The sequence below is a fragment of the Choloepus didactylus genome, chromosome 4 (genome assembly GCF_015220235.1).
Source record: "Choloepus didactylus isolate mChoDid1 chromosome 4, mChoDid1.pri, whole genome shotgun sequence".
In the NCBI taxonomy this organism is placed as follows: Eukaryota; Metazoa; Chordata; class Mammalia; order Pilosa; family Megalonychidae; genus Choloepus; species Choloepus didactylus.
This window is the reverse complement of record NC_051310.1, coordinates 138,437,787-138,464,378: the sequence shown is the minus strand read 5'-3', so window position 1 is coordinate 138,464,378 and position 26,592 is coordinate 138,437,787. Positions and strand designations below refer to the sequence as shown.

The 26,592-nt window shown below is 37.2% G+C and overlaps 1 protein-coding gene across 3 annotated transcripts in view; it reads right to left on the bottom strand.

Annotated features, from left to right (window-relative positions):
* Positions 1 to 26,592, bottom strand: part of TTBK2 (tau tubulin kinase 2) — a 296,380-nt gene that overhangs the window by 184,199 nt on the left and 85,589 nt on the right. For 2 of the 3 annotated variants that reach the window (XM_037834173.1, XM_037834174.1), the window contains one exon: positions 12,882 to 13,029. In XM_037834173.1, coding sequence (XP_037690101.1) covers positions 12,882 to 13,029 — 148 coding nt within the window. Of the gene's footprint in view, positions 1 to 12,881; positions 13,030 to 26,592 lie in introns of those variants that run through there. The other variant, XM_037834175.1, reaches the window with a different exon arrangement.

Here is a 26,592-nt window from a genome sequence, read left to right as displayed (position 1 = left end):
TTAGAAAATTCACAAATACCTGGAGGTTAAACAACACACTCCTAAACAATCAGTGGGTTAAAGAAGAAATAGCAAGAGAAATTGCTAAATATATAGAGATGAATGAAAATGAGAACACAACATACCAAAACCTATGGGATGCAGCAAAAGCAGTGCTGAGGGGGAAATTTATAGCACTAAATGAATATATTAAAAAGGAAGAAAGAGCCAAAATCAAAGAACTAATGGATCAACTGAAGAAGCTAGAAAATGAACAGCAAACCAATCCTAAACCAAGTACAAGAAAAGAAATAACAAGGATTAAAGCAGAAATAAATGACATAGAGAACAAAAAAACAATAGAGAGGATAAATATCACCAAAAGTTGGTTCTTTGAGAAGATCAACAAGATTGACAAGCCCCTAGCTACACTGACAAAATCAAAAAGAGAGAAGACCCATATAAACAAAATAATGAATGAAAAAGGTGACATAACTGCAGATCCTGAAGAAATTAAAAAAATTATAAGAGGATACTATGAACAACTGTATGGCAACAAACTGGATAATGTAGAGGAAATGGACAATTTCCTGGAAACATATGAACAACCTAGACTGACCAGAGAAGAAATAGAAGACCTCAACCAACCCATCACAAGCAAAGAGATCCAATCAGTCATCAAAAATCTTCCCACAAATAAATGCCCAGGGCCAGATGGCTTCACAGGGGAATTCTACCAAACTTTCCAGAAAGAACTGACACCAATCTTACTCAAACTCTTTCAAAACATCGAAGAAAATGGGACACTACCTAACTCATTTTATGAAGCTAACATCAATCTAATACCAAAACCAGGCAAAGATGCTACAAAAAAGGAAAACTACCGGCCAATCTCCCTAATGAATATAGATGCAAAAATCCTCAACAAAATACTTGCAAATCGAATCCAAAGACACATTAAAAAAATCATACACCATGACCAAGTGGGGTTTATTCCAGGCATGCAAGGATGGTTCAACATAAGAAAATCAATCAATGTATTACAACACATTAACAAGTCAAAAGGGAAAAATCAATTGATCATCTCAATAGATGCTGAAAAAGCATTTGACAAAATCCAACATCCGTTTTTGATAAAAACACTTCAAAAGGTAGGAATTGAAGGAAATTTCCTCAACATGATAAAGAGCATATATGAAAAGCCCACAGCCAGCATAGTACTCAATGGTCAGAGACTGAAAGCCTTCCCTCTAAGATCAGGAACAAGACAAGGATGCCCGCTGTCACCACTGTTATTCAACATTGTGCTGGAAGTGCTAGCCAGGGCAATCCGGCAAGACAAAGAAATAAAAGGCATCCAAATTGGAAAAGAAGAAGTAAAACTGTCATTGTTTGCAGATGATATGATCTTATCTAGAAAACCCTGAGAAATCGACGATACAGCTACTAGAGCTAATAAACAAATTTAGCAAAGTAGCGGGATACAAGGTTAATGCACATAAGTCAGTAATGTTTCTATATGCTAGAAATGAACAAACTGAAGAGACACTCAAGAAAAAGATACCATTTTCAATAGCAACTAAAAAAATCAAGTACCTAGGAATAAACTTAACCAAAGATGTAAAAGACCTATACAAAGAAAACTACACAACTCTACTAAAAGAAATAGAAGGGGAACTTAAAAGATGGAAAAATATTCCATGTTCATGGATAGGAAGACTAAATGTCATTAAGATGTCAATTCTACCCAAACTCATCTACAGATTCAATGCAATCCCAATCAAAATTCCAACAACCTACTTTGCAGACTTGGAAAAGCTAGCTATCAAATTTATTTGGAAAGGGAAGATGCCTCGAATTGCTAAAGACACTCTAAAAAAGAAAAACGAAGTGGGAGGACTTACACTCCCTGACTTTGAAGCTTATTATAAAGCCACAGTTGCCAAAACAGCATGGTACTGGCACAAAGATAGACATATAGATCAATGGAATCGAATTGAGAATTCGGAGATAGACCCTCAGATCTATGGCCGACTGATCTTTGATAAGGCCCCCAAAGTCACTGAACTGAGTCATAATGGTCTTTTCAACAAATGGGGCTGGGAGAGTTGGATATCCATATCCAAAAGAATGAAAGAGGACCCCTACCTCACCCGCTACACAAAAATTAACTCAAAATGGACCAAAGATCTCAATATAAAAGAAAGTACCATAAAACTCCTAGAAGATAATGTAGGAAAACATCTTCAAGACCTTGTATTAGGCGGCCACTTCCTAGACTTTACACCCAAAGCACAAGCAACAAAAGAGAAAATAGATAAATGGGAACTCCTCAAGCTTAGAAGTTTCTGCACCTCAAAGGAATTTCTCAAAAAGGTAAAGAGGCAGCCAACTCAATGGGAAAAAATTTTTGGAAACCATGTATCTGACAAAAGACTGATATCTTGCATATATAAAGAAATCCTACAACTCAATGACAATAGTACAGTTGGCCCAATTATAAAATGAGCCAAAGATATGAAAAGACAGTTCTCTGAAGAGGAAATACAAATGGCCAAGAAACACATGAAAAAATGTTCAGCTTCACTAGCTATTAGAGAGATGCAAATTAAGACCACAATGAGATACCATCTAACACCGGTTAGAATGGCTGCCATTAAACAAACAGGAAACTACAAATGCTGGAGGGGATGTGGAGAAATTGGAACTCTTATTCATTGTTGGTGGGACTGTATAATGGTTCAGCCACTCTGGAAGTCAGTCTGGCAGTTCCTTAGAAAACTAGATATAGAGTTACCATTCGATCCAGCGATTGCACTTCTCGGTATATACCCGGAAGATCGGAAAGCAGTGACACGAACAGATATTTGCACGCCAATGTTCATAGCAGCATTATTCACAATTGCCAAGAGATGGAAACAACCCAAATGTCCTTCAACAGATGAGTGGATAAATAAAATGTGGTATATACACACGATGGAATACTACGCGGCAGTAAGAAGGAATGTTCTCGTGAAACATATGACAACATGGATGAACCTTGAAGACATAATGCTGAGCGAAATAAGCCAGGCACAAAAAGAGAAATATTATATGCTACCACTAATGTGAACTTTGAAAAATGTAAAACAAATGGTTTATAATGTAGAATGTAGGGGAACTAGCAGTAGAGAGCAATTAAGGAAGGGGGAACAATAATCCAAGAAGAACAGATAAGCTATTTAATGTTCTGGGGATGCCCAGGAATGACTATGGTCTGTTAATTTCTGATGGATATAGTAGGAGCAAGTTCACAGAAATGTTGCTATATTAGGTAACTTTCTTGGGGTAAAGTAGGAACATGTTGGAAGTTAAGCAGTTATCTTAGGTTAGTTGTCTTTTTCTTACTCCCTTGTTATGGTCTCTTTGAAATGTTATTTTATTGTATGTTTGTTTTCTTTTTAACTTTTATTTTCATACAGTTGATTTAAAAAAGAAGGGAAAGTTAAAAAAAAAAAAAAAAAGAAGAAAAGAAAAACAAGGGAAAAAAAAAAAAAGATGTAGTGCCCCCTTGAGGAGCCTGTGGAGAATGCAGGGGTATTCGCCTACCCCACCTCCATGGTTGCTAACATGACCACAGACATAGGGGATTGGTGGTTTGATGGGTTGAGCCCTCTACCACAGATTTTACCCTTGGGAAGACGGTTGCTGCAAAGGAGAGGCTAGGCCTCCCTACGGTTGTGCCTAAGAGCCTCCTCCCGAATGCCTCTTTGTTGCTCAGATGTGGCCCTGTCTCTCTAGCTAAGCCAACTTGAAAGGTGAAATCACTGCCCTCCCCCCTACGTGGAATCAGACACCCAGGGGAGTGAATCTCCCTGGCAACGTGGAATACGACTCCCGGGGAGGAATGTAGACCTGGCATCGTGGGACGGAGAACATCTTCTTGACCAAAGGGGGATGTGAAAGGAAATGAAATAAGCTTCAGTGGCAGAGAGATTCCAAAAGGAGCCAAGAGGTCACTCTGGTGGGCACTCTTATGCACACTTTAGACAACCGTTTTTAGGTTCTAAAGAATTGGGGTAGCTGGTGGTGGATACCTGAAACTATCAAACTACAACCCAGAACCCATGAATCTCGAAGACAGTTGTATAAAAATGTAGCTTATGAGGGGTGACAATGGGATTGGGAAAGCCATAAGGACCACACTCCACTTTGTCTAGTTTATGGATGGATGAGTAGAAAAATAGGGGAAGGAAACAAACAGACAAAGGTACCCAGTATTCTTTTTTACTCCAATTGCTCTTTTTCACTCTAATTATTATTCTTGTTATTTTTGTGTGTGTGCTAATGAAGGTGCCAGGGATTGATTTGGGTGATGAATGTACCACTATGTAATGGTACTGTACTATGTAATGGAAAGTACGATTTGTTTTGTATGACTGCGTGGTATGTGAATATATCTCAATAAAATGAAGATTAAAAAAAATAAATAAATAAAATAAAAATAAAATAGGTCAGGTGAAAAAAAAAGTATATGAATAAATGCACTGTATATATAATGATGTACAATATACACAATATATACAATAAACAAGAGCTGCCTAAGACAGAAAATAAATGGGAATCATTAGGAGAACAAATAGAAGAAAGAGGATTCAAGATACACTCACTTCCATTCAGCATGTAGAAAAGAAAGGTAATGAAAGGTCAGTAGCTTGAGAATGAAGTAAAAGGAAGGTGGGTTTTGTGGTTTTTTTAAATTTAAAGATAGGGAGACTTGAACATATCTATAGCTTGAGGGGAAGGATCAATGAAAAGGGAAAGAAAAAATTGCAAAAAAAAAAAAAAAAAAAGAATAAAGTAACACAAAGCAGAAATACAGTATCATAAAACCTATTAAGAGAAGTTTGTTGGCCCAATAATAATTGCTAGCCTACAGCCCATATTATGGTCTCAATTACTTCCCATTACAAAGAAAGAGGGGTCCGGGGAGATGGAATCAGGTTCTTGATTCCATCTCTGGAGCAGGAAAGTTCAAGGAAAGCCTGAAACCTCTTGTTGTGTCAAAAAGCAAGGATATCAAAGACAACTGGAGTTATGTCAAAAGGACACAGAAGCCAACTTGAAACGGTTTTTACTAGCCAAAGATATGGCAATTTTAGCATCAGAACAATAAATACTGCAATGGATTGAAATAAAATACATAAAAATCCATGATAAACACAGAATTACCTATGACCCAGCAATTCTACTCTTAGGTATATACCCAAAAGAACTGAAAACAGGGACTCAGATATTTGTATGCCAATGTTCAAAGCAGCATTACTCACAAGAGCAAAATGTGGAAACAACCCAAGTGTCAATCAAGAGATGAATAGATAAACAAAATGTGATAAATATACTGTGCCAGTTTGTTTATATTATGTCCCCCAGAAAAAGCCATGTTCTTTAATGCAATCTTGTGGGGCCAGGCGTATTAGTGTTGATTAGGTTGCAAAATTTGGATTAAGTTGTTTCCATGGAGATGTGACCCACCCAACTGTAGGTGATAATTCTGATTAGATAATTTCCTTGGAGGTATGGCCCCATCCATTTGGCATGGGCCTTGACATATTTACTAGAGCCCTATATAAGAGCTCAAACAGAAGGAGCTCACTGCTACCTGCAGCTGAGGGACACATTTTGAAGATGGCTGTTGAAAGCTGACACTGACATTTTGGAGAGTGTCATTTTGAAACACAACCTGGGAGCAAGCAGATGCCAGCCATGTGCCTTCCCGGCTAACAGAGGTTTTCCAGACACCAATGTCCATCCTTCAGTGAAGGTACCCTATTATTGATGCCTTACAGCTTGGTCACTTTATGGCCTTAAGACTAACTTTTTAACCAAATAAACCCCCTTCATAAAAGCCAATCCATTTTTGGTATTTTGCGTCACAGCAGCGTTAGCAAACCGGAACATATAAACACAATGTAATATTATTCAGCCATAAAAAGGAATGAAGTTCTGATACATGCATAAGATGAATGAACCTTGAAAACATTACACTAAATCGAATAAGCCAGACATAAAAGGACAAATATTGTATGATTCCATTTACATGAAACATCTAGAATACGCAAATTCATAGTTACATAAAGTAGATTAGAGGTTACCAGGGACTGGGAGAGGAGAAGTGGGGAATTACTGCTTAACAGGTACAGAGTTTCTCTTTGAGATGATGAGAAAGTTTTGGAAACGGTGGTTGCACAACATTATGAAAGTAATTAATGTCACCAAATTATATACTTGAAAATGGTGAAAGTGGGAAAGTTTATGTTATATATATTTTACTACAATATTTTTTAAAGATTTTTTAAAATATATGAGTTTATAATGATATTCAAATAAAAAAATAACTCAATCATATGAGAGTATAACCCATTCTGAATATTGGTAAATAAAAGAGGAAAACAGCATTTATCCTGTCTTTCCTGTACTAACCATATTTCAGGTGAATTAACCAGTTGATAAGATACAATTGGTAAAATACAGTTTTACTTTAATGAGTAATTCTAGCTGAGGAATTTAGAAGGAATGAAAGAATTAGAAAAATCACTGTTCTGGATTTGGCTTTTATAAAAGGGGATTTATTAGGTTACAAATTTACAGTTCTAAGGCCATAGAAGTGCCCAAACTAAAGCATCAACAAGAGGATAACTTCACTGAAGGAAGGCCAATGGAGTTTTCTGTCAGCTGGGAAGGCACATGGCTGGTGTCTGCTGGTCCTCTGCTCCTGGGTTGCATTTCAAAATGGCTTTCACCAAAATGTCTCTGAGCTTCTGTCTCTCTTAGCTTCTCTCAGCTCTCTGCTTGGTTCTCCTGGGGTGTTTCTCTCCAAGCATCTGGGAGGCCTCTCTTAACTTCTCCGGGGCAAATTCTGGGCTTCATCTCTTAGCTTAGCATCTCCAAATGTCCTTCTGTCTATACCTCCCAGTATCTCCCAGCATGTGTCTGTGTCAGCTCTCTCAGTTACCATGAGTCCTGGATTAGTATATCCAAGGGCATTTCATTTCTCTGTTCTCTGTGTGAGCTCTCTTTAAAGGACTCCAGTAAACTAATCAAGACCCACCCTGATTGGGTGGGTTCACACCTCCATGGAAATAATTTAATCAAAGGTCTCATGCACAGTTGGGTGGGTCACATCTCCAAGGAAACATTCAATCAAAAGGTCCCACTCCACAAGACTGGATTAAAAGATCATGGCTCAAGTCCTAAAACCCAGAAGCAACAGCCTTTTTAAGAAACAATCACAGGCAGCCCCTTTCCCCATACTGTCGACACCCCCTTTCAATATGAACAAGTTTGGATGGTCACTGCCTAGACATTCCTGAAGATAGAAAAAGAGATTAAGTACAAGGAAAGAGTAGCAACAACAAGATAAGATTTAACAAAGGTCTATGAATACTGAAACTTTATATAAATATATATATTTTTAAATGCTGGGGTGTTGCAATATAGCTGGAAGGAGGTAAATGACATGGTAGAACTATAACCTATCACATCCTTTGAAATTTGCTCTATACTATTCATTGAATTGCGCTTTGAAAGTCTTCACTTTCTGTACATACCCTATACTTCATAATAAGGAAAGAACTGAAACTGTGGAACTGAAACCTGTAACAGTATTTGAAATTACCTATATAACTACTTGTTAAGCTTCACATCGACAGTTAATATCTTTCTGTATGTATGTTATAGTTCACAATGGAAATAGCTGAAGTTGTGGAAATGTGACCCATGACATTCTTTGAAATTCGCTAACTACTTGTTAAATTTGTACTTTGAAAGTTATCACTGTTATGTATATATGTTAAAGTTCACAATAAAAAATGCATTAAAAAAGTCATGCCTCTTCTGGGGTCCATAACAGCTTCAAACCGGCACAATCACTATTTTACAGCTCCTAATGGAAATAATGGCTCTAAACAATGAAGTATTCTTGACCCCCCCAAAAATGAACATGATTCTAATCAAATCTCTAGACTTAACTACCACTTCAGAGGAAATATGGAGGCAAGGATATGATCAGCCAAATCCAGAATGCGGGAACTTCTACAGGACTAAAAAATTCATATCCTCAACAAATAAATAGGGAGGCAAAAAAAGAAAAGAAAAGAAAAGGTGGGATGAGAGAACTCTTCCACACTGAGAGACTTCAGAGAGATGTCATCCAAATGCAACGTGCCTGACCTGGATGTGAATTCTGATTTGAATAAACCAACCATAAAAGGACATTTTTGCGACAATGGGAGAAATTCAACACTGGTATATAAATAGATGGTACTGAGAAATTATTGTTAATGTTATTAGGTGTTTAATGACACTGTTTTTATGTTTTTAAAAAAGGAGTCTTTATCTATTAGAGATACATACTGAAGTATTTACAAATGATATGATGATTTGTTTTAAAATATTCCCATACAATAGGAAAAAATGTTGAAGGAGAGGGGTATAATAAATGCAACAGACTGATATGTTCGTATTTATTATTAAGGCTGTGCTCTGGGTACATGGAGGTTCATTATACAATTCTCTCTATTTTTTATATATTTGAATTTTTTCATAATAAAAAGTTAGGGGACTATACAACACAGTGCACCCTATGGCAAATGATGGACTGTAGTTGATAACACAATCATAAAAAATGTTCCTCCAAGAATTGTAATAAATGTACCACACTAATGGAAGGTGATAATAATAAGGTGGTGTACAGGAACTCTGTATTTTATGGAAGATTTTTCTGTAAACCTACAATTTCTCTAATAAAAAAAAAATTAAAATCATGGTAGGATGGTTTAAAGCTATATGTACACCAGAAAAACACGTTCTTAAATTTAATCCATTCCTGTGGGTGTGAACCCATTGTAAGTAGGAACTTTAGATGAGATTACTTCAGTTAAGAAGGTGTGGCCGACCTCAATCAGGATGGGTCTTAGTTCTTTATAAGAGGGGTGAAATTCACACAGAGAGAGAAAGCCATGTGAAACAAGAGGCTGGACAACAGAACCCAGAAGAGAAGGGAGAGACCAGGAGATGCCACCATATGCCTTGCCATGTGACAAAGGAGCCAGGGACTACCACCAGCCACAGTCTTTGGGGAGAAAACATCACCTCAATGATGCCTTGATTTGGAATGTCTTTTGGTCTTTTAACCATAAGCTAATGAATTCCCACTGCTTAAGCCAACCCATTGAAAGGTATTTGCTTAAGGGCCTAAGAAACTAAAACACATGGAAAAAAAAATGTTAGGGGAAATAGCAAATTTAAGATTTACCTTATTGCAGGATTCTAGAAATGTACCAAATTTTGTTAATATTGAAATAGAAATCCAACTTTTTAAAAAGTATTGATAGAAGGTTCTATATAGAATTACCAGTGATTAGACCTGGAATTAAAGGACAGAAGCTCTTTCCTGTTATGCTGGCACTGCCAATAAAACTATTTATTAAAGAGCAAAACAGAGGATGTTGAGATACAGAACATAAAATCATGAAAATGGAGAACTGAAGATAGGTAGGACACCAATATAAAAATATCCATTTAAGACTGGAGGAAGGAGAGAAAAAAGAATCAGACAAAGGAGGCAATTATCCCCTTTGAAAAGGATTTCAAAGCAAATAGACTGTAAAACAGAGAATGAAGATAGTATACCGACAAATGGAGAGAAAAACTCAGAGATAAATGGCTATATAAAGATGTTTATCTCTGAACAATTATATTAATAAAAGGAAATGCTTAATAAGTTTTATGGCTCTATTTATTGGGGACACTATAGAGAATAACATCTAAGTGTAGAAGCCTAGTTGGCCTGTAGACAGTTCAGTTGGAAGTGACTGAAACATTCAAATGTATTTGTAAAAACTATGTACAATTCAAGAGTCTGGCTCGATTCTGTAAGGAATTGTGGGATACATCCAGGACAGTTTAGAGAACTTTGAAAAGAGAGTAATTTGATGTAGGGATATGGGGAAGGTCATTCAGACAAAAAGACGAGATAAAATGCTAAGACCTTTACACTTTAGGTCAAAGAGAAAGGAACAAACTAGTAATTACAGTTATTAATGAGCTGAGTAAATTTAGGGTTGTTAAGTACAGGAAAGCCTGAAAGAAAATAGAGAACTGAAGAAATCAGAGAAAATACATTATGAAGATTTTGAGAACAGGAATTGATTTATTAAAAAGAATAAAATTTATGGTTCAGGCTAAATCCATCATAAAATATCTTTTTATCTTATAAAGAAATAAATCCTTTTATCAGCTAACCAAAATTGAACATATATTTATTAAAAACCAACCATTCCTATTGTGATGGTTTGAAGCTTTACGTACCTCAGAAAAGAACCCCTATTCTTAAAGCTAATCCATTCCTGTGGGTGTGGACCCATTATAAGCAGGATCTTTTGGTGAGTAGGATTTTAAGTTGAGATGTGACCCATCTCATTCAGGGTGGCTCTTAATCCTTTTACTGGAGTACTTTAATAGAGGATAAAAGACAAAAAGAAGATACAGCAAAAAGCCCCCAGACAAGCTGACAAAGAAAAACCAGAGAAGCTGAGGGAGAAGGACACACAGAAGCTCAGAAAGAAAACCACAGACAGAGCAGCCAGAAGCTGAAAGCAATGAAACCCAGGAGAGGACCAGCAGATGCCACCATTTGCCTTCCCATGCAATAGAGGAGTCCTGGATCACCAGAGGCCTTTTTGCTTCAAGAAGAAGGTATCGTTCTGTTGATGCCTTGATTTGGACATTTTCCTAGGCTACAAACCATTTATCCTCCCTATTTCCACCAACTAGCTCAGAAATGTAAACCCATAAGTTAATTAATCCCCATTGTAAAAGCCAATCCATTTCTGGTATTTTCCATCTTGGCAGTTCTAGCAAAGTAAAACACCTTTAAAGAGTTAGCCTCTGGTTATATACCCTTCCATATACACAGAGCCTTTTTATTGGGGTCACACAGTAAGAAGTCATTATACCAACAGGAAAGCACGACCAGCCCAACCCCATGCAAAAATGTTCTCTAAAAGCACCTTTAACAAAACAAAGTTAAGAGGAGCAAGTATGCAGAAATCATAAGTTGGGAAGCCAAGAGAAGAAAGTTAGAGGTACCTCACTGAAATACAGATCAGAACGTAAAACCTATTTATTTTTGGAAATTGAAGGGTTATAAGCAGGAAGGAAAACCATTTTAGATAATGATATGAAAGATAAAATAGAAGAAAAGGAGACAGCTAGCATCCAAGGGTCTCTAATACATCAACTAAAAGATACTAAACTGATAGTCAAGCCTTATCACATACAATCCTAAGTAAATCATGGCCAAAATACGCAGGAGAACTTTCTGAAGGAGCTGTGGAACTACATCCTGCTTCACCTGAAAGCATCTCCTCAGAGATGAGCAAGAGAAAAGATAGGTGAGGCAGCACTGTCCAGGCCAGGCTAGTGCTATACCCTTTATGAGCTTGGCTGAGAGGAGAACAGATCTCCTGGGATTTGCGAACCCAAGAAGAGGTAGCTCCTGTAGCACCTGCTTGTGACCTCTATGTCACCAACTTGAGAACAACTCTTAAGATAGACATTGAGAAAAGATGAGAATAAAAAAGATAGCCTCTTTTTCCATTCTCCCTTCTCCAATTATGTTTTATTCTAGTAGTAATGATGGGTGCTGATCTATCAACTGTCTTCTGATTTCCTATGTTGTAAGTCTAGTAACTTTGGGCTAAAAATGACCATTACACAAATCCATAATTTTATTAGCCTCATGCTCTAACCAAATGAGCCAACTGGTGAACAAACTTGAATAATCAGAAAGCTTAGGGCTTTATTCTTTTTAAAAGAGTAGACCTTGTCAGAATATTTAATACATATTTCACTAACTTACGGAAATTAATTTACTATAATTCTGAAATAAATGATTCACAAATGGAACACAGTCACACTACAGACTTCACAGACGTGAATTTGAGGGTCCTAGGCAACATACCATTTTGTTCTTGCTATTTCCACAAACTAGTGACAAAACTTCCTTGTTCTATATGTTAGTGACAAAATCCTCTAGATAATTAATGTCCCACAATATCAAAGCTTCCAGAGTTTAACAAGATCATTTCAGTGTACTAATCATCCCTATTTATTTTTGACTCAGAACAAACATCTAAATATTAGTAATATTAGACATCAGATTGTGTTTTAAACTGAAAATACAAAGATGAACACAAATTAGGGTTTTCCATCACTAGAAAAAACTATTTACTCTTATAGTAAAAAGAAATAGGAATGCAACTAGTAAAATGAAGTTAATGAAAAGCGACATATAAAAAACAAGATTATTTTTAAATCCATCCTTCATGTTATTTGAAGGTATAACTTGCTTAATGTGATCAAAGCATGTTTAACATCCAAAGACACAAGTAGAAACAACTCAGAGGTATTTAAGTTTGTTTAAAAATAGAAAAAAAAATTTCACTGTTAAGAAACTTTTGACAAATGTTTCTGAAAGTTCACTCTCTCATACTTACTCACCAAGTAAAGGAATTCTCAAAGTCATGTCCCACACAGAGGGGAGGGTAACGAATTTATTTACAGAGTTGAGCTTAGAAAGAGAAAGGCCACATCTGAGCAACAAGAGAGGTTCTCTGGAAGTGACCCTTAGACACAATTTTAGGTAGGCTTAGCCACCCCTTTACAGCCATAAGTTTCACTAGAGCAAGCCTCAAGATCAATGTACCACAGCTAGTGGTAACACTATTCTAAGAGAAAAATGCTAAGCACGTTCATACTAAGATGATAAAATATTCAATCAGTGGTTAAGAGAATGTAATTAAGGCTCAGAAAGATAACAATGAATTCTAAATTGTTTGGCATATCACAATGCAGTTTACCTTGTAGTTTTTTCAGTACAGCAACCTCCATTTTCAGGACTTGTTTTGGCTGTTGAGCTGATTCTACCTTCAGTGCAACATTCTCCCTGGTAAGCATGTCCAACGCATCGTAAATCTCTCCAAAGCCCCCACCTCCAATCTTCCTCAACTGTACAGGAAATAAAATAAGAATATATACACAAGGTTACTAGAAGATTCCAATTGGAAACAATTCATCTCATGTTTAGAAAATAATATATAAATTTAATATCCCGATTTAATGATTACAATATTGTTAAATTAACCATGTATAGGCCAAGATGATGACAAATTTCTGGAAACAACATCAAATCCTATTCCCACAGGTGTAACCACCAAAAATAATGAAATTGTTTCAGCCAGAAATAAGTTTAAAACTTGGTCAACAACTAGCATCAGAAATTCACAAAAATATAGCATCTGAAAGCATCACTTCCCATAAATACCAATTCTAAGGCAGTAGTCTGTAAACTTTTTTTAGCCAGGAAATCTTTTTGCCAACTGAAATCTTATCTGGAAACAATGTGGTTGATGTGTAGGCAGGGATGGAGTGGGTACGGGCAGTCAGATATAGGCCCTCTCAGAACCATTTATCCTCCATTCTGAGGCACCTAACATGCTCCAGAGAGCTGGCTAAAAGCACTTGTTCTAAACTATGCAGAATTCACTATATATATATATATATATATATATATATATATACACACACACACACACACACACATACACATATACTGAAATAAGAGTAAACTCTGATCAAATCTAAGAATCCAATGCCAATTCCAATGTCATGAAAATTTATTCCAAAGATTTCTTCTAAAAGTTTTATAGTTTTAGCTCTTATATTTAGGTAGCGGGTCCGCGTTAATTTTTTTATATGGTGTGAGATAGGTGTCCAACTTCACTCTTTTGCATATGGTCATCCAGTTTTCCCAAAACAATGTTTTGAAGAGATTATTCTTTCTATATTGAATGGTTTTGGCATCCTTGTCAAAAATCAACTAGTCATAGATGTTTGGGTACATTTTGTGTGTGCGTGTGAAATAGAACATATATACAGAAAACTGATAATTTCAAAGTACAATTTAACAAGCAGTAAATTTCAAAGAACATTATGGGTTATAGTTTCAGTTATTTCCTTATTGTGAAGTATAACATGTATAAAGAAATGTGGTAACTTTCAAACTATGATTTGATAAGTAACTATAAAGCAAATTTCCAAGACTTTTATATATGACAGTAACAACATGTCAGTTATTTCCTTCTAGCTATTTTAGTATCCTAGAAAGTAAAAAAACTAAAATATAGAGAGAGATTCAGTATTCATAATCCTTTGTTAAATCCTATCTTGTCAGTTGCTACCCCTCCCTCTCATTTGAAGATCTCTCAATCTTCAGGGATATCTGGGCAATGACCACCCTAACTCGTTCATACTGAAAAGGGGTGTCAACATTATAGGAAAGGGGAATGCATCTGGTTAATGTTCTTGGAGAGGCTGTTGCCTCTGAGTTTTGGGACTTATCTGGCATAGCATCACTGGGGGATTTATGTTTCTGAAAAGTAAACTTAGTGAAACTTTTATAGAGTCTCACATAAGGACCTTGGTATTCTTTAGTAATACTGTTGATTAGGGCTTGACATACTGTGGGCATTTGGAATATCTCAACTCCATTTGAAATCTCTTAGCCACTGCAACCTTATTTTGTTACCTTTCTTTTCCCCTTTTGGTCAAAAAGGCATTCTCAATCTCTCAACACCGGGTCCAGACTCATTCCTGGGAATCATGTCCCATGTTGCCAGAGAGAGACACTCCCCTGGGAGTCATGTCCCACACAGAGGGGAGGGTAATGAATTTATTTGCAGAGTTGGGCTTAGAGAGAGAAAGATCACATCTAAGGGACAAAAGAGGTCCTCTGGAAGTGACCCTTAGCCATATTTTTAGGTAGGCTTAGCTACCCCCTTTACAGCCATAAGTTTCACTAGAGCAAGCCTTAAAATCAAGGGCTTGATTTATTAAGTAGGGAGTTCCTATCTTCATATAATATATATTCTATTCAACAATCAATGTCTCATATTATCTTCACTTAGTTGTACAATCATCTTCATTCTCAATGTTAAACAATTATCATAACCCAAAACACCTCAAAGCTCTTATCAGCCCCTACTTATTTATCCATGGTATTAATGTGGTACTGGTAAGGTATTCTTATTATAGTCTATAATATGTAAAAGGTAGTTTTTCCCCATATACCATTCTGTTGTTAACTCTCTGTACCACTACCATACCTTAGAAGTAGATCACACAAACCCTTATTTACATTTCTACTGCTAATCCGACACATACCTGTAAACAACCCCTTTCAATCACGTTCACTTTCAATGCAGCACTGATATTGATAATCCCATTAATGAACTATCATCACCTCTGTCCATTCCCATACCTTTAAGTTCATCCTTATTAACATGTCTGTACACATTAGGTAATCATTACCTTTTCACTAGCTTCTATCTCTAGTTCCTTTACATTCTACATTATAAGACACTGACTTTACATTGTTCAGCGAGTTCATATTAGTAATAACATACAATATGTTTCATTTTGTGTCTGTTTATTTCACTCAGCATTATGTGTTCAAGGTTCATCCATGTAGTGATATGTTTGAGGACCTCATTCCTTCTTATTGCTGCACAGTATTCCATTGTATGTATATACATTTTATTTATCTATTCGTCTGTTTAAGGACACTTGGGTTGTTTCCATCTCTTGGCAAATGTGAATAATGCTGCTATGAACGCTGGTGTGCAACTGTCTGTTTGTGTCCCTGCTTTCAGATCTTCTGGTTATATACCAAGAAGTGAAATTGCTAGATGATAGGGTAACTTGCTATCTAGTTTTCTGAGAAACCATCAAACTGTCTTCCACAGTGGCTGTATTATTATACATTCCCACCAGCAATGAATAAGAGTTCCAATTCCTCCACATCCTCTCAAGCATTTGTGGTTTCTTGCTAGTTTAATGGCAGGCGTTCTTATTGGTGTGAGAAGATACCATGGTTTTGATTTGCATTTCCCTAATAGTAGTGAAGATGAACATTTTTCCATGTGTTTTGTGGCCATTTGTATTTCCTCTTCAGAAAAACGTGTTTTCATATCTTTTGCCCATTTCATAACTGGGCTATTGTACTACTGTCATTGAGTTGTAGGATTTCTTTATATATGCTGGATATCAGTCTCTTACCAGACATTTGGTTTCCAAAGATTTTCTCCCATTGAGTTGGTTGCCTCTTCACCTTTTTGACAAAGTCCTTTTAGGTATAGAAGCTTTTGATTTTGAGGAGTTTCCATTTACCTATTTTTCCTTTCATTGCTTGTGCTTTGAGTGTAAGATCTAAGAAGTGACCTCCTATTACTAGACCTTAAAGATGTTTCCCTACATTATATTCTAGAAGTTTTATGGAATGGGTGTATTGTTTGGATTTTATATTTCATTCCATTGGTATCTATGTCTATCCTTATGTTTATACAGCTTTATAGTAAGTTCTAAAGTCAGGAAGTGTGAATCCTCCAACTTTGTTCTTCTTTTTCAAGAATATTTGGGGCACCTTGTGGTTCCATATAAATCTGAGGATCAGGTATTGAATTCATACAAAAAAAAAAAAAGCCATTGGAATTTTTATGGGAATTGCACTGAATCTGTAGACTGTTTTGGAGATTTATTTATTTATTTATTTATTATTTATTTATTATTTACTTATTTACTTACTTATTTACTTATTTGCTTATTTATTTATTTATTTATTTATTCATAGATTGTTTACATACGATACAATTATCCAAAGATCCAAAGTGTACAATCAATCGCCCCCGGTACCCTCATACAGCTGTGCATCCATCACCACAATTAATTTTTGCTCAATTTTTAGAACATTTTCATTACTCCAGACAAAAAATAAAGACAAAGAAGAGAAAAAAGAAAAAAGAAAAAGAAACTCAAATCCTCCCATATCCCTAACCACCCCCCCTCCATTGTTGACTCGTAATACTGGTATAGTACATTTGTTACTGTTTATGAAAGAACATTGAAATACTACTAACTGTAGTATATAGTTTGCAATAGGTATATATTTTTTCCCTATATGCCCCTCTATTACTACCTTCTAGTTGTATAGTCATACATTTGTTCTGGTTCATGGAAGAGATTTCTAGTATCTGTACAGTTAATCGCAGACATTGGCCACCACAGGATTCAGTTTTATACAGTCCTGTCTTTTGACCTCCAACTTTCCTTCTGGTGACAAACATGACTCTGAGCTTCCCCTTTCCACCACATTCACGCATCATTCAACACTGTTAGTTATTCTCACAACATGCTACCATCAACTCTGTACATTTCCAAACGTTTAAGTTCATCCTAGTTGAACATTTTGCTCAAACTAAGCAACGACTCCCCATTCTTTAGCCTCATTCTATATCTTGGTAACTTATATTTCATGTCTATGAGTTTACATATCATAATTAGTTCCTATCAGCGAGACCCTGCAATATTTATCCTTACGTGTCTGGCTTATTTCACTCAGTAAATTGCCCTCAAGGTTTCATCATCAACTCATTTTTTTTTTTTTAAGATGGTTTTGTTCACATGCCATACATTCCATCCTAAGTAAACAATCGATGGTTCCCTGTATAGTCACACATTTATGTGTTCACTCAACACTATCTATATACGGGCATCTACATTTATTCCACAAAACAGGAAGAAGAGTCAAAGAAGGTAAAGAGGCAAAAGAAAAAGAAAGAAGAGGGGGAAAAAAAACAAACATGAAGCTAGGAAGCAGCAAAAGGAAAGATAACCTTAAATCAAAGTAGAATAAAGAGTCAGACAACACCACCAATGCCAAGTGTCTCATACCCCACCCCTATCCCCCCCTCTTATCTGCATTTACTTGGTATATCGCTTTTGTTACATTAATGGAAGCATAACACAATGATTCTGCTAATTATGGTCTCTACTTTACATTGATTGTGTTTTTCCCCCAATGCCTCCCTATTTTTAACACCTTGCAAGGATGACATTCGTTTGTTCTCCCTCGTGAAAAAACGTATTTGTACATTTTATCACAATTGTTGAACACTCTAGGTTTCACTAAGTTACACAGTTCCAGTCTTTACCTTTCCTCTTTTCTTCCAGTGCCCCACATGCTCCTAACCTTCCTCTTTCAACCATATTCACACTTATCTTTGTTCAGTGTACTTACATTGTTGTGCTACCATCACCCAAAATTGTGTTCCAAACCTCTCACTCCTGTCTTCTCCTATCAGTCTGTAGTGCTCTCTTTAGTATTTCCTGTAGGGCAGGTGCCTTGTTCACCAAGTCTCTCACTGTCTTTTGTTGGAGAGTATTTTGAACTCTCCCTCATATTTGAAAGACAGTTTTGCTGGATATAAGATTCTTGGTTGGCAGTTTTTCTCTTTCAGTATCCTAAATATATCACACCACTTCCTTCTTGCCTCCATGGTTTCTGCTGAGAGATCCGCATGTAGTCTTATTAAGCTTCCTTTGTATGTGATGGATTGCTTTCTCTTCCTGCTTTCTCTCTTTGTCCTTGATGTTTGATAATCTGATTATTAAGTGTCTTGGCGTAGGCCTATTCAGATCTATTCTGCTTGGAGTGTACCGTGTTTCTTGGATCTGTAATTTTATGTCTTTCATAAGAGATGGGAAATTTTCATTGATTATTTCCTCTATTATTGCTTCTGCCCCTCTTCCCTTCTCTTCTCCTTCTGGGACACCAATAACACATACATTCTTGCTTTTCGTTTCATCCTTAAGTTCCCAGAGACGCTGCTCATATTTTTCAATTTTTTCTCTATCTGTTCTTTTGTGTGTAGGCTCCAGTTCCTGAGAGTTTTCTTCTGCCTCTTGAGATCTGCTGTTGTATGTTTCCATTGTGTCTTTCATCTCTTGTGTTGTGCCTCTCATTTCCATAGATTCTGCCAGTTGGTTTTTCAAACTTTGAATTTCTACCTTATATACGCTCAGTGTTTTCATTATATGGTTCAGCTCTTTCATCATATCTTCCCTAAACTTTTTGAATTGACTTATTAGTTGTTTTAATTCCTGTATCTCAGTTGAAGTCTAAGTTTGTTCCTTTGACTGGGCCATAACTTCAATTTTCTTGGTGTAGGTTATAGTTTTCTGTTGTCTAGGCATCTGACCTCCCAGGCCACCCCAATCAGGTTTTCCCAGATGAGAGCAAGCTCAGGTCACAGAAGGAGGAAATATTCAATATCCGGTTTCCCTGATGTTGTGTCTTACAGGATTGACACACCCCATCCTTTTCTGCCCAGTATGTGGTGCCTGTAAGTCTGTCACAGGCTGGTGTAAGGGGGTATGGCCCACAGCTCTCCCCGCCAGGGTCTGGTTCTGAATGTAAGGCAGGTAGTAGAGCTGGGCCCATCCTCTTTCCTCTTGGGAAGCTATGCCCCCTACAGAGAGTTCATTTGCATATAAATAGACTCTTTGTTTCTCTGACTCTGCTATCTCCACCCTTGTCTGGATCAGAGTGCTGAGAGTTTAAAATGCCTGAGGCTTTTGCTACTGCAAAGCACTGCAAGCTGAAAACGGCTGAGGCTTTCTCTACTGAGCCACCCAGGTTGACAGAGAAAGAAAGGGACAGAAAGCCCCCAGATTCACCCGTCGGCCAGAGATAGCACCCAATCTTCTGGGCTCCCAGTACTGAGATAGATACATCCCCTAACTCTCCCAGGATCAGTTGTCACCAAAAGCCTCTGCTGCTTTTTGGGGATTCGCTGTCTGTATTGAGCAATTAATATTAAAACCCCAGCTGGAGGAGGAGGGGCAAGATGGCGGCATAGAGAGGAGTGGAAGCTAAGTAGTCCCCCTGGATCAACTACAAAAAAACAGAAACAACTAGTAAATAATCCAGAAGAACTGCGGGGGGACAAACGAGACCATCCACTCATCATACACCAACCTGCATTGGGAGGAATGCCCGAGAACACAGCACAAAATCTGTAAGTAAAACCTGCGGATCCAAGTCGGGAGACCCCCTCCCCCATAGCCTGAGCTGCAAAGCCTTGTGGTGCCAGAGAGAAGCTCTCTCCCAGCAAGCGAATAAAGCTCAGCTGAGCTCCAACTGGGGTTTTAAGTAGCAAGTGTGAACTGCTCACTACAGGTACGCATCCCCAAAAAACAGACAGAGGTTTTGGGTGACGACTGACCCGGGAGAGCCGGAGGGTCGCCTTGGACTGGGTCTGAAGGGGACTCTGTTTCTTTTTCGGCTCAGTGGAGAAAGCCCCAGTCATTTTCAGTTTCCAGGGCTGTGACTTGGGGAAGGGTGGAGACAGCACAAGCAGAGAGCGAGACCATTAAAATGCTAATGACCTCCATCTGGGGGCTCTGTCTTCTCTAGGAGGAAAGGGGTGGGACCCTTTACACTCAGAACCAGACCCCAGAGCCTGGGGGAACACGGCCAGACCTCCTCACACCAGTCAAGAATTATAGGCTAACAGGCGTCACGTGCTGGGCAGAAAAGCACAGTGACCTGAGGCATCAAAGGGTGGAGCAATTTTCTAAGACACACCCTCAGGGAAACCAGATACTGAATTTTTCTTCCCTCTGGGACCTGAGCCTGTTCTGGTCTGGGAAAACCTGATTTGGATAACCAAGGAAACCATGCCTAGACAACAGAAAATTACAACCTACACTAAGAAAAACAAAGTTATGGCCCAGTCAAAGGAACAAACGTACACTTCAACTGAGATACAGGAATTTAAACAACTAATGCTAAATCAATTCAAAAAGTTTAGAGAAGATATTGCAAAAGAGATAGAGGCTGTAAAGGAAGCACTGGTCATGTATACGGCAGAAATCAAAAGTTCAAAAAAACAACTAGCAGAATCTATGGAAATGAAAGGCACAACACAAGAGATGAAAGACACAATGGAAACATACAACAGCAGATCTCAAGAGGCAGAAGAAAACACTCAAGAACTGGAAAACAAAACACCTGAAAGCCTACACGCAAAGGAGCAGACGGAGAACAGAATGAAAAAATATGAGCAACCTCTCCAGAAACTCAAGGATGAAACAAAGTACAATAATGTACGTATCATTGGTGTCCCAGAAGGAGAAGAGAAGGGAAAGGGGGCAGAAGCAATAATAGAGGAAATAATTAATGAAAATTTCCCATCTCTTATGAAAGACATAAAATTACAGATCCAAGAAGTGCAGCGTACTCCAAACAGAAGAGATCTGAATAGGCCTACGCCAAGACACTTAATAATCAGATTATCAAATGTCAAAGACAAAGAGAGAATCCTGAAAGCAGCAAGAGAAAAGCGATCCATTACATACAAAGGAAGCTTCATAAGACTATGTGAGGATCTCTCAGCAGAAACCATGGAGGCAAGAAGGAAGTGGTGTGATATATTTAAGATACTGAAAGAGAAAAACCGCCAACCAAGAATCCTGTATCCAGCAAAGCTGTCCTTCAAATATGAGGGAGAGCTCAAAATAGTTTCTGACAAACAGACAATGAGAGACTTTGTGAACAAGACACCTGATCTACAGGCAATACTAAAGGGAGCACTACGGGGTGATAGAAGACAGGAGTGCGTGGTTTGTAACACAATTTGGGGAGACGGTAGCACAACAATGTAAGTACACTGAACAAAGGTAACTACGAATATGGTTGAGAGAGGAAGGTGGGGAGCATGTGAGACACCACAAGAAAGGAGGAAAGATAAAGACTGGGACTGTGTAACGTGATGAAATCTAGAGTATTCAACAATTGTGATAAAATGTACAAATATGTTCTTTTACGAGGGAGAACAAGCAAATGTCAACCTTGCAAGGTGTTAAAAATGGGGAGGCATTGGGGGAGGGATGCAATCAGCATAAACTAGAGACTATAACTAATAGAATCATTGTATTATGCTTCCTTTAATGTAACAAAGGTGATATACCAAGGTGAATGCAGATAAGAGGGGGGGATAGGGGAGGCATGTTAGACACTTGACATTGGTGGTATTGTCTGATTCTTTATTCCACTTTGATTTAAGGTTATTTTTCCTTTTGCTGCTTCCTAGCTGTCTTTTTTTTTCCTCTTTCTTCTTCCTCTCTACCTTCTTTGACTCTCCCTCCTGCCTTGTGGAAGAAATGTAGATGCTCTTATATAGATAATGGTGAAGGTGGTGAACACATAAATATATGACCATGCAGAAAACCATCGATTATTTACTTGGGATGGAATGTATGGTGAGTGAACAAAACCATATTAAAAAAAAATGGGTTGATGACAAAACCTCGAGGGCAATATACTGAGTGAAATAAGCAAGACACATTAGGACAATTATTGCAGGGTCTCACTGATAGGAACTAATTATAATATGTAAACTCATAGACATGAAATATAAGGTACCAAGATATAGGATGAGGCTTAAGAATGGGGAGTGGTTGCTTAGTATGAGCAGAATGTTCAATTAGGATGAACTTATATGTTTGGAAATGAACAGGGGTGTTGGTAGCAAGATGTGAGAATAACTAACAGCGCCGAATGGTGTGTGAATGAGGTAGAAAGGGGAAGCTCAGAGTCATATATGTCATCAGAAGGAAAGTTGGAGGTCAAAAGATGGGAATGTATAAAACTGAATCCTATGGTGGGCAATGTCCATGATCAACTGTACAAATAACTAGAAATCACTTCATGAACCAGAACAAATGTATGACAATACAATTAGAAGTTAATAATAGAGGGACATATAGGGAAGAACTATATACCTATTACAAACTATATACTACAGTTAGTAGGATTTCAACATTTTTTCATAAATAGTAACAAATGTACTATACCAATACTACGAGTCAACAATCGAGGGGGGTTGGTTAGGGATAGGGGAGGATTAGAGTTTCCTTTTCTTTTTTTTTTTTCATCTTTCACTTTATTTCTTGTCTGGAGTAATGAAAAGTTTCTAAAAATTGAACAAAAATTAAGTGTGATGGATGCACAGCTGTATGAGGGTACCCAGGGGCAAGCGATTGTACACTTTGGATCTTTGGATAATTGTATGGTATCTGAACAATCTCAATAAAAATGAAAAAAAAAAAAAAAAAAAAAAACAACCAGTTGGAGCCAGGCTGAGGTATATTCACTTGTTCAGAGAGTGCTGCTCTCTAGCACCCCACTTCCGTGAGGGAGGGGCTCTCAGCTCTCAGCACAGGTCCGGTTTTTACTTACAGATTTTATGCTGTGATCTCGGGCATTCCTCCCAATTCAGGTTGGTGTATGATGAGTGGACAGTCACGTCTGTCTCCCTGCAGTTATTCCAGGTTATTTACTAGTTTTTCTGTTGTTTATGAATTGTTCCAAGGGGACTTACTAGCTTCCACTCCTCTCTATGCTACCATCTTAGCTTTTTCTACTGTCATTTTAAAAATATGTCTTCCAAACCATGAACATGGAATGTCTTTCCATTTATTTCGCTCTTCGTTAATTTCCTTCAGGAATGTTTTGTTTACAGTGTACAATGTTTTCACTTCCTTCATTAAGTTTATTCCTAGGTATTTTGTTCTTTTGGATGCTGTATTATCAGGGTTCTCCAGAGAAACAGAACACGACACACACACACACACACGCACACACACACATTACATATACATAAAAATATATGTAAATTTTAAGAGATTTACTGTATAACTTGGCTCATGTGCCAGTTTGGATTGACAAGTCCAAATTCTATAAGACAAGCTCAAGTTAGAAACTAAACTGAAGCAGAGAGAGAAATTCTTCCTTCTGACTGTTGAAATCTTCAGTTCTACCTTTAATACCCCCAACTGACTGGTTGAGGAGACTCCTCTCATTGCTGAAGACAAAATTCTTTGTTGATTACAGATATCATCAGTCATATGTGCAATCAACTGACTAATGATTTAGATCTATCTACAAAACACCCTCACAGTAACCATTAGTTCAATGCTCAGTTGACCAAACAACTGGACCTAATAACCCAGCCAGTATGACATATGAAATTAACCACCACAGATTCTATGGTAAATGGAATTTTCTTAATTTCCTTTTCAGACAGTTCATTGCTAGTATATAGAAATATATGTGATGTCTGTGTATTGATCTTACACCCTACAACTATCCTGAATTTGTGTAACTCTAGCAGTATTTTGTAGATGCTACAGAATTTTTAAAATAAATAATAGTGTAGTCTTCAAATATAGTTTTACTTCTTCCATCCCAATTTGATATCTTTTATATATTTTCCTTCCCTAATAGCTCTGGTTAGGACTTCCAGTACACTGTTCAATAGCAGTGGTAAAAGCAAACATCCCTGTGTTGCTGCTTATCTTAGGGGGAAAGCTCTCAGTGTTTGACCACTGAGTACTGTTACCTGTGGGTTTTTTCATAAATGCCCTTAATTATGATAAGGAAGAGACCTTTTATTCCTACTTTGCTGAGTTTTTTTATCAGGAAAGGGTGTTGGGTTTTGTGGTATGTTTTATTTGGCATTGTTTCAGTTTGCTAATAACTTGAAAATTAAGAAAATGGCTGGCATTTTCAAAGTGGATTTATTGGGTTATAAATTTACAGTTCTAAGGTCAAGTAAAAGTCCAAATTAAGGCATCAAGCGGAAGATACTTTCTGTGAGGAAAGGCTGTGGCACCCAGGGTTCCTCTGTCACATGAGAAGGCACATGGTGACAACTGCTGGTCCTTTTCTCCTGGGCCCTGCTTTCAAAATAGCTGTCTCCAAATGTCTCTGGGTGTTTCTCTCTCAGCTTCACTAAGCTCTGTGAGTTTCATCTGTCTTTTATCCTCTCATAGAAGACTCCAGCAAGGGGATTAAGACCCACCTTGAATGGAATGGGTCACATCTCCATGGAAACAATCTAATCAAAAGGTCACACACAATAATAGGTCTACCCCCACAAAATTGGATTAAAAGAACAGTCTTTTCTGGGGTACATAATAGATTCAAACCAGCACAGTTTGGTAGTATTTTGTTGAAGATGTTTACATCTATATTCATAAGGGATATCTGTCTATCATTTTCTTTTCTTGAGGTATTTTTTTCTGCTTGGGTATCAGTATAATACTGGCATCATAGCATGTGTCAGAAGTATTCACCACCTTAATTTTTGGAAGACTTGAGTACGATTGGTATTCACTGTTTAAACGTTTGGTAGAAATCACCAGTGAATACGTGTGAGATGTTTTTTGATTATTGATTCAATCTCTCATTTCCTAAGGTCTATCGAGATTTTCTATTTTTTTCTTGAATCAGTTTTGGTAATTTGCATATTTCTGGGAATTTGTTTCATCTAGATTATCCAAAAAAAGTTGGTGAACAACAGTTCATAATGTTCACTTATAATCCTTTCAATTTATGTAAGGTCAATAGTAATGTCCCTACTTTCATTTCCGATTTCAGTTATTTGTGTCATCTCTCTTTCTTCTTTGTCCTTTGTAACTTGGATCTTTTCAAGATCGAACTTTTGGTTTTGCTGATTCTCTACATTGTTTTTCTGTTCTCTATTTCCCTTATATCTGCTCTCATCTTTATTATTTCCTTCATTCTGCTGACACTGGATTAGTTTGCTCTTCTTTTTCTATCTCCTGAAGACATAAAATTAGGTTGCTGATTTGAACTCTTTCTTTTTTTTTTAATTTAATTTTATTGAGATTGTTCACACACCATACAATTATCCAAAGATTCAGAGTGCACAATCATTTGCCCAAGGTACCATCATACAGTTGTGCATCCATCACCACAATCAATTTTTTTCAATTTTTGGAACATTTTCATTACGCCAAAAGAGAAATAAAGACAACAAAAGAAAACTCAACTCCTCCCATACCCCTAACAACCCCGCCTTCTTTATTGACTCATAGTATTGGTATAGTACATTTGTTACTGTAGATGAAAGAATGTTAAAACACTACTAACTGTAGTACATAGTTTGCAATAGATACATATTTTACCTATATACTGCTCTATTATTAACTTCTAGTTTTAGTGTTATATATTTGCTCTAGTTCATGAAAGATATTTCTAATATTTGTACAATTAATCACAGACATTGTCCACCAGAAGATTCACTGTTTTATACATTCCCATATTTTAACCCATATTTTATAGATTACCATATTTTAACCTTAGGTGATAAACGTAACTCTAAGCTTCCCCTTTCCACCACATTCACACACCATTCAGCACTGCTAGTTATTCTCACAATAACCTGCTACCATCACCTCTGTCCATTTGAAAACACTTAAGTTCAACCTAGTTGACCATTCTGCTCATAATAAGCAACTGCTCCCCATTCTTTAGCCTTGTTCTGTATCCTGGTAACATATTTCATGTCTATGAGTTTACATATTATAATTAGTTCATATCAGTGAGACTATGCAATATTTGTCCTTATGTGTCTGATTTCTTTCATTCAATATAGTGCCCTCAAGGTTTCTTCATGAACCTATTTCTTTTTTTTCTGTTAAGACAGTTTTATTCACCCACCAAACATTCCATCTGATGCAAACAATCAATGGTTCCCCACACATTCATGTATTTATGTATTCACCACCATCACCACCATCCATACAAGGACATCTCCGCTTCCTCCACAAAGGTGGAAGCATCAAAGAAGGCAGAAAGACAAAAGA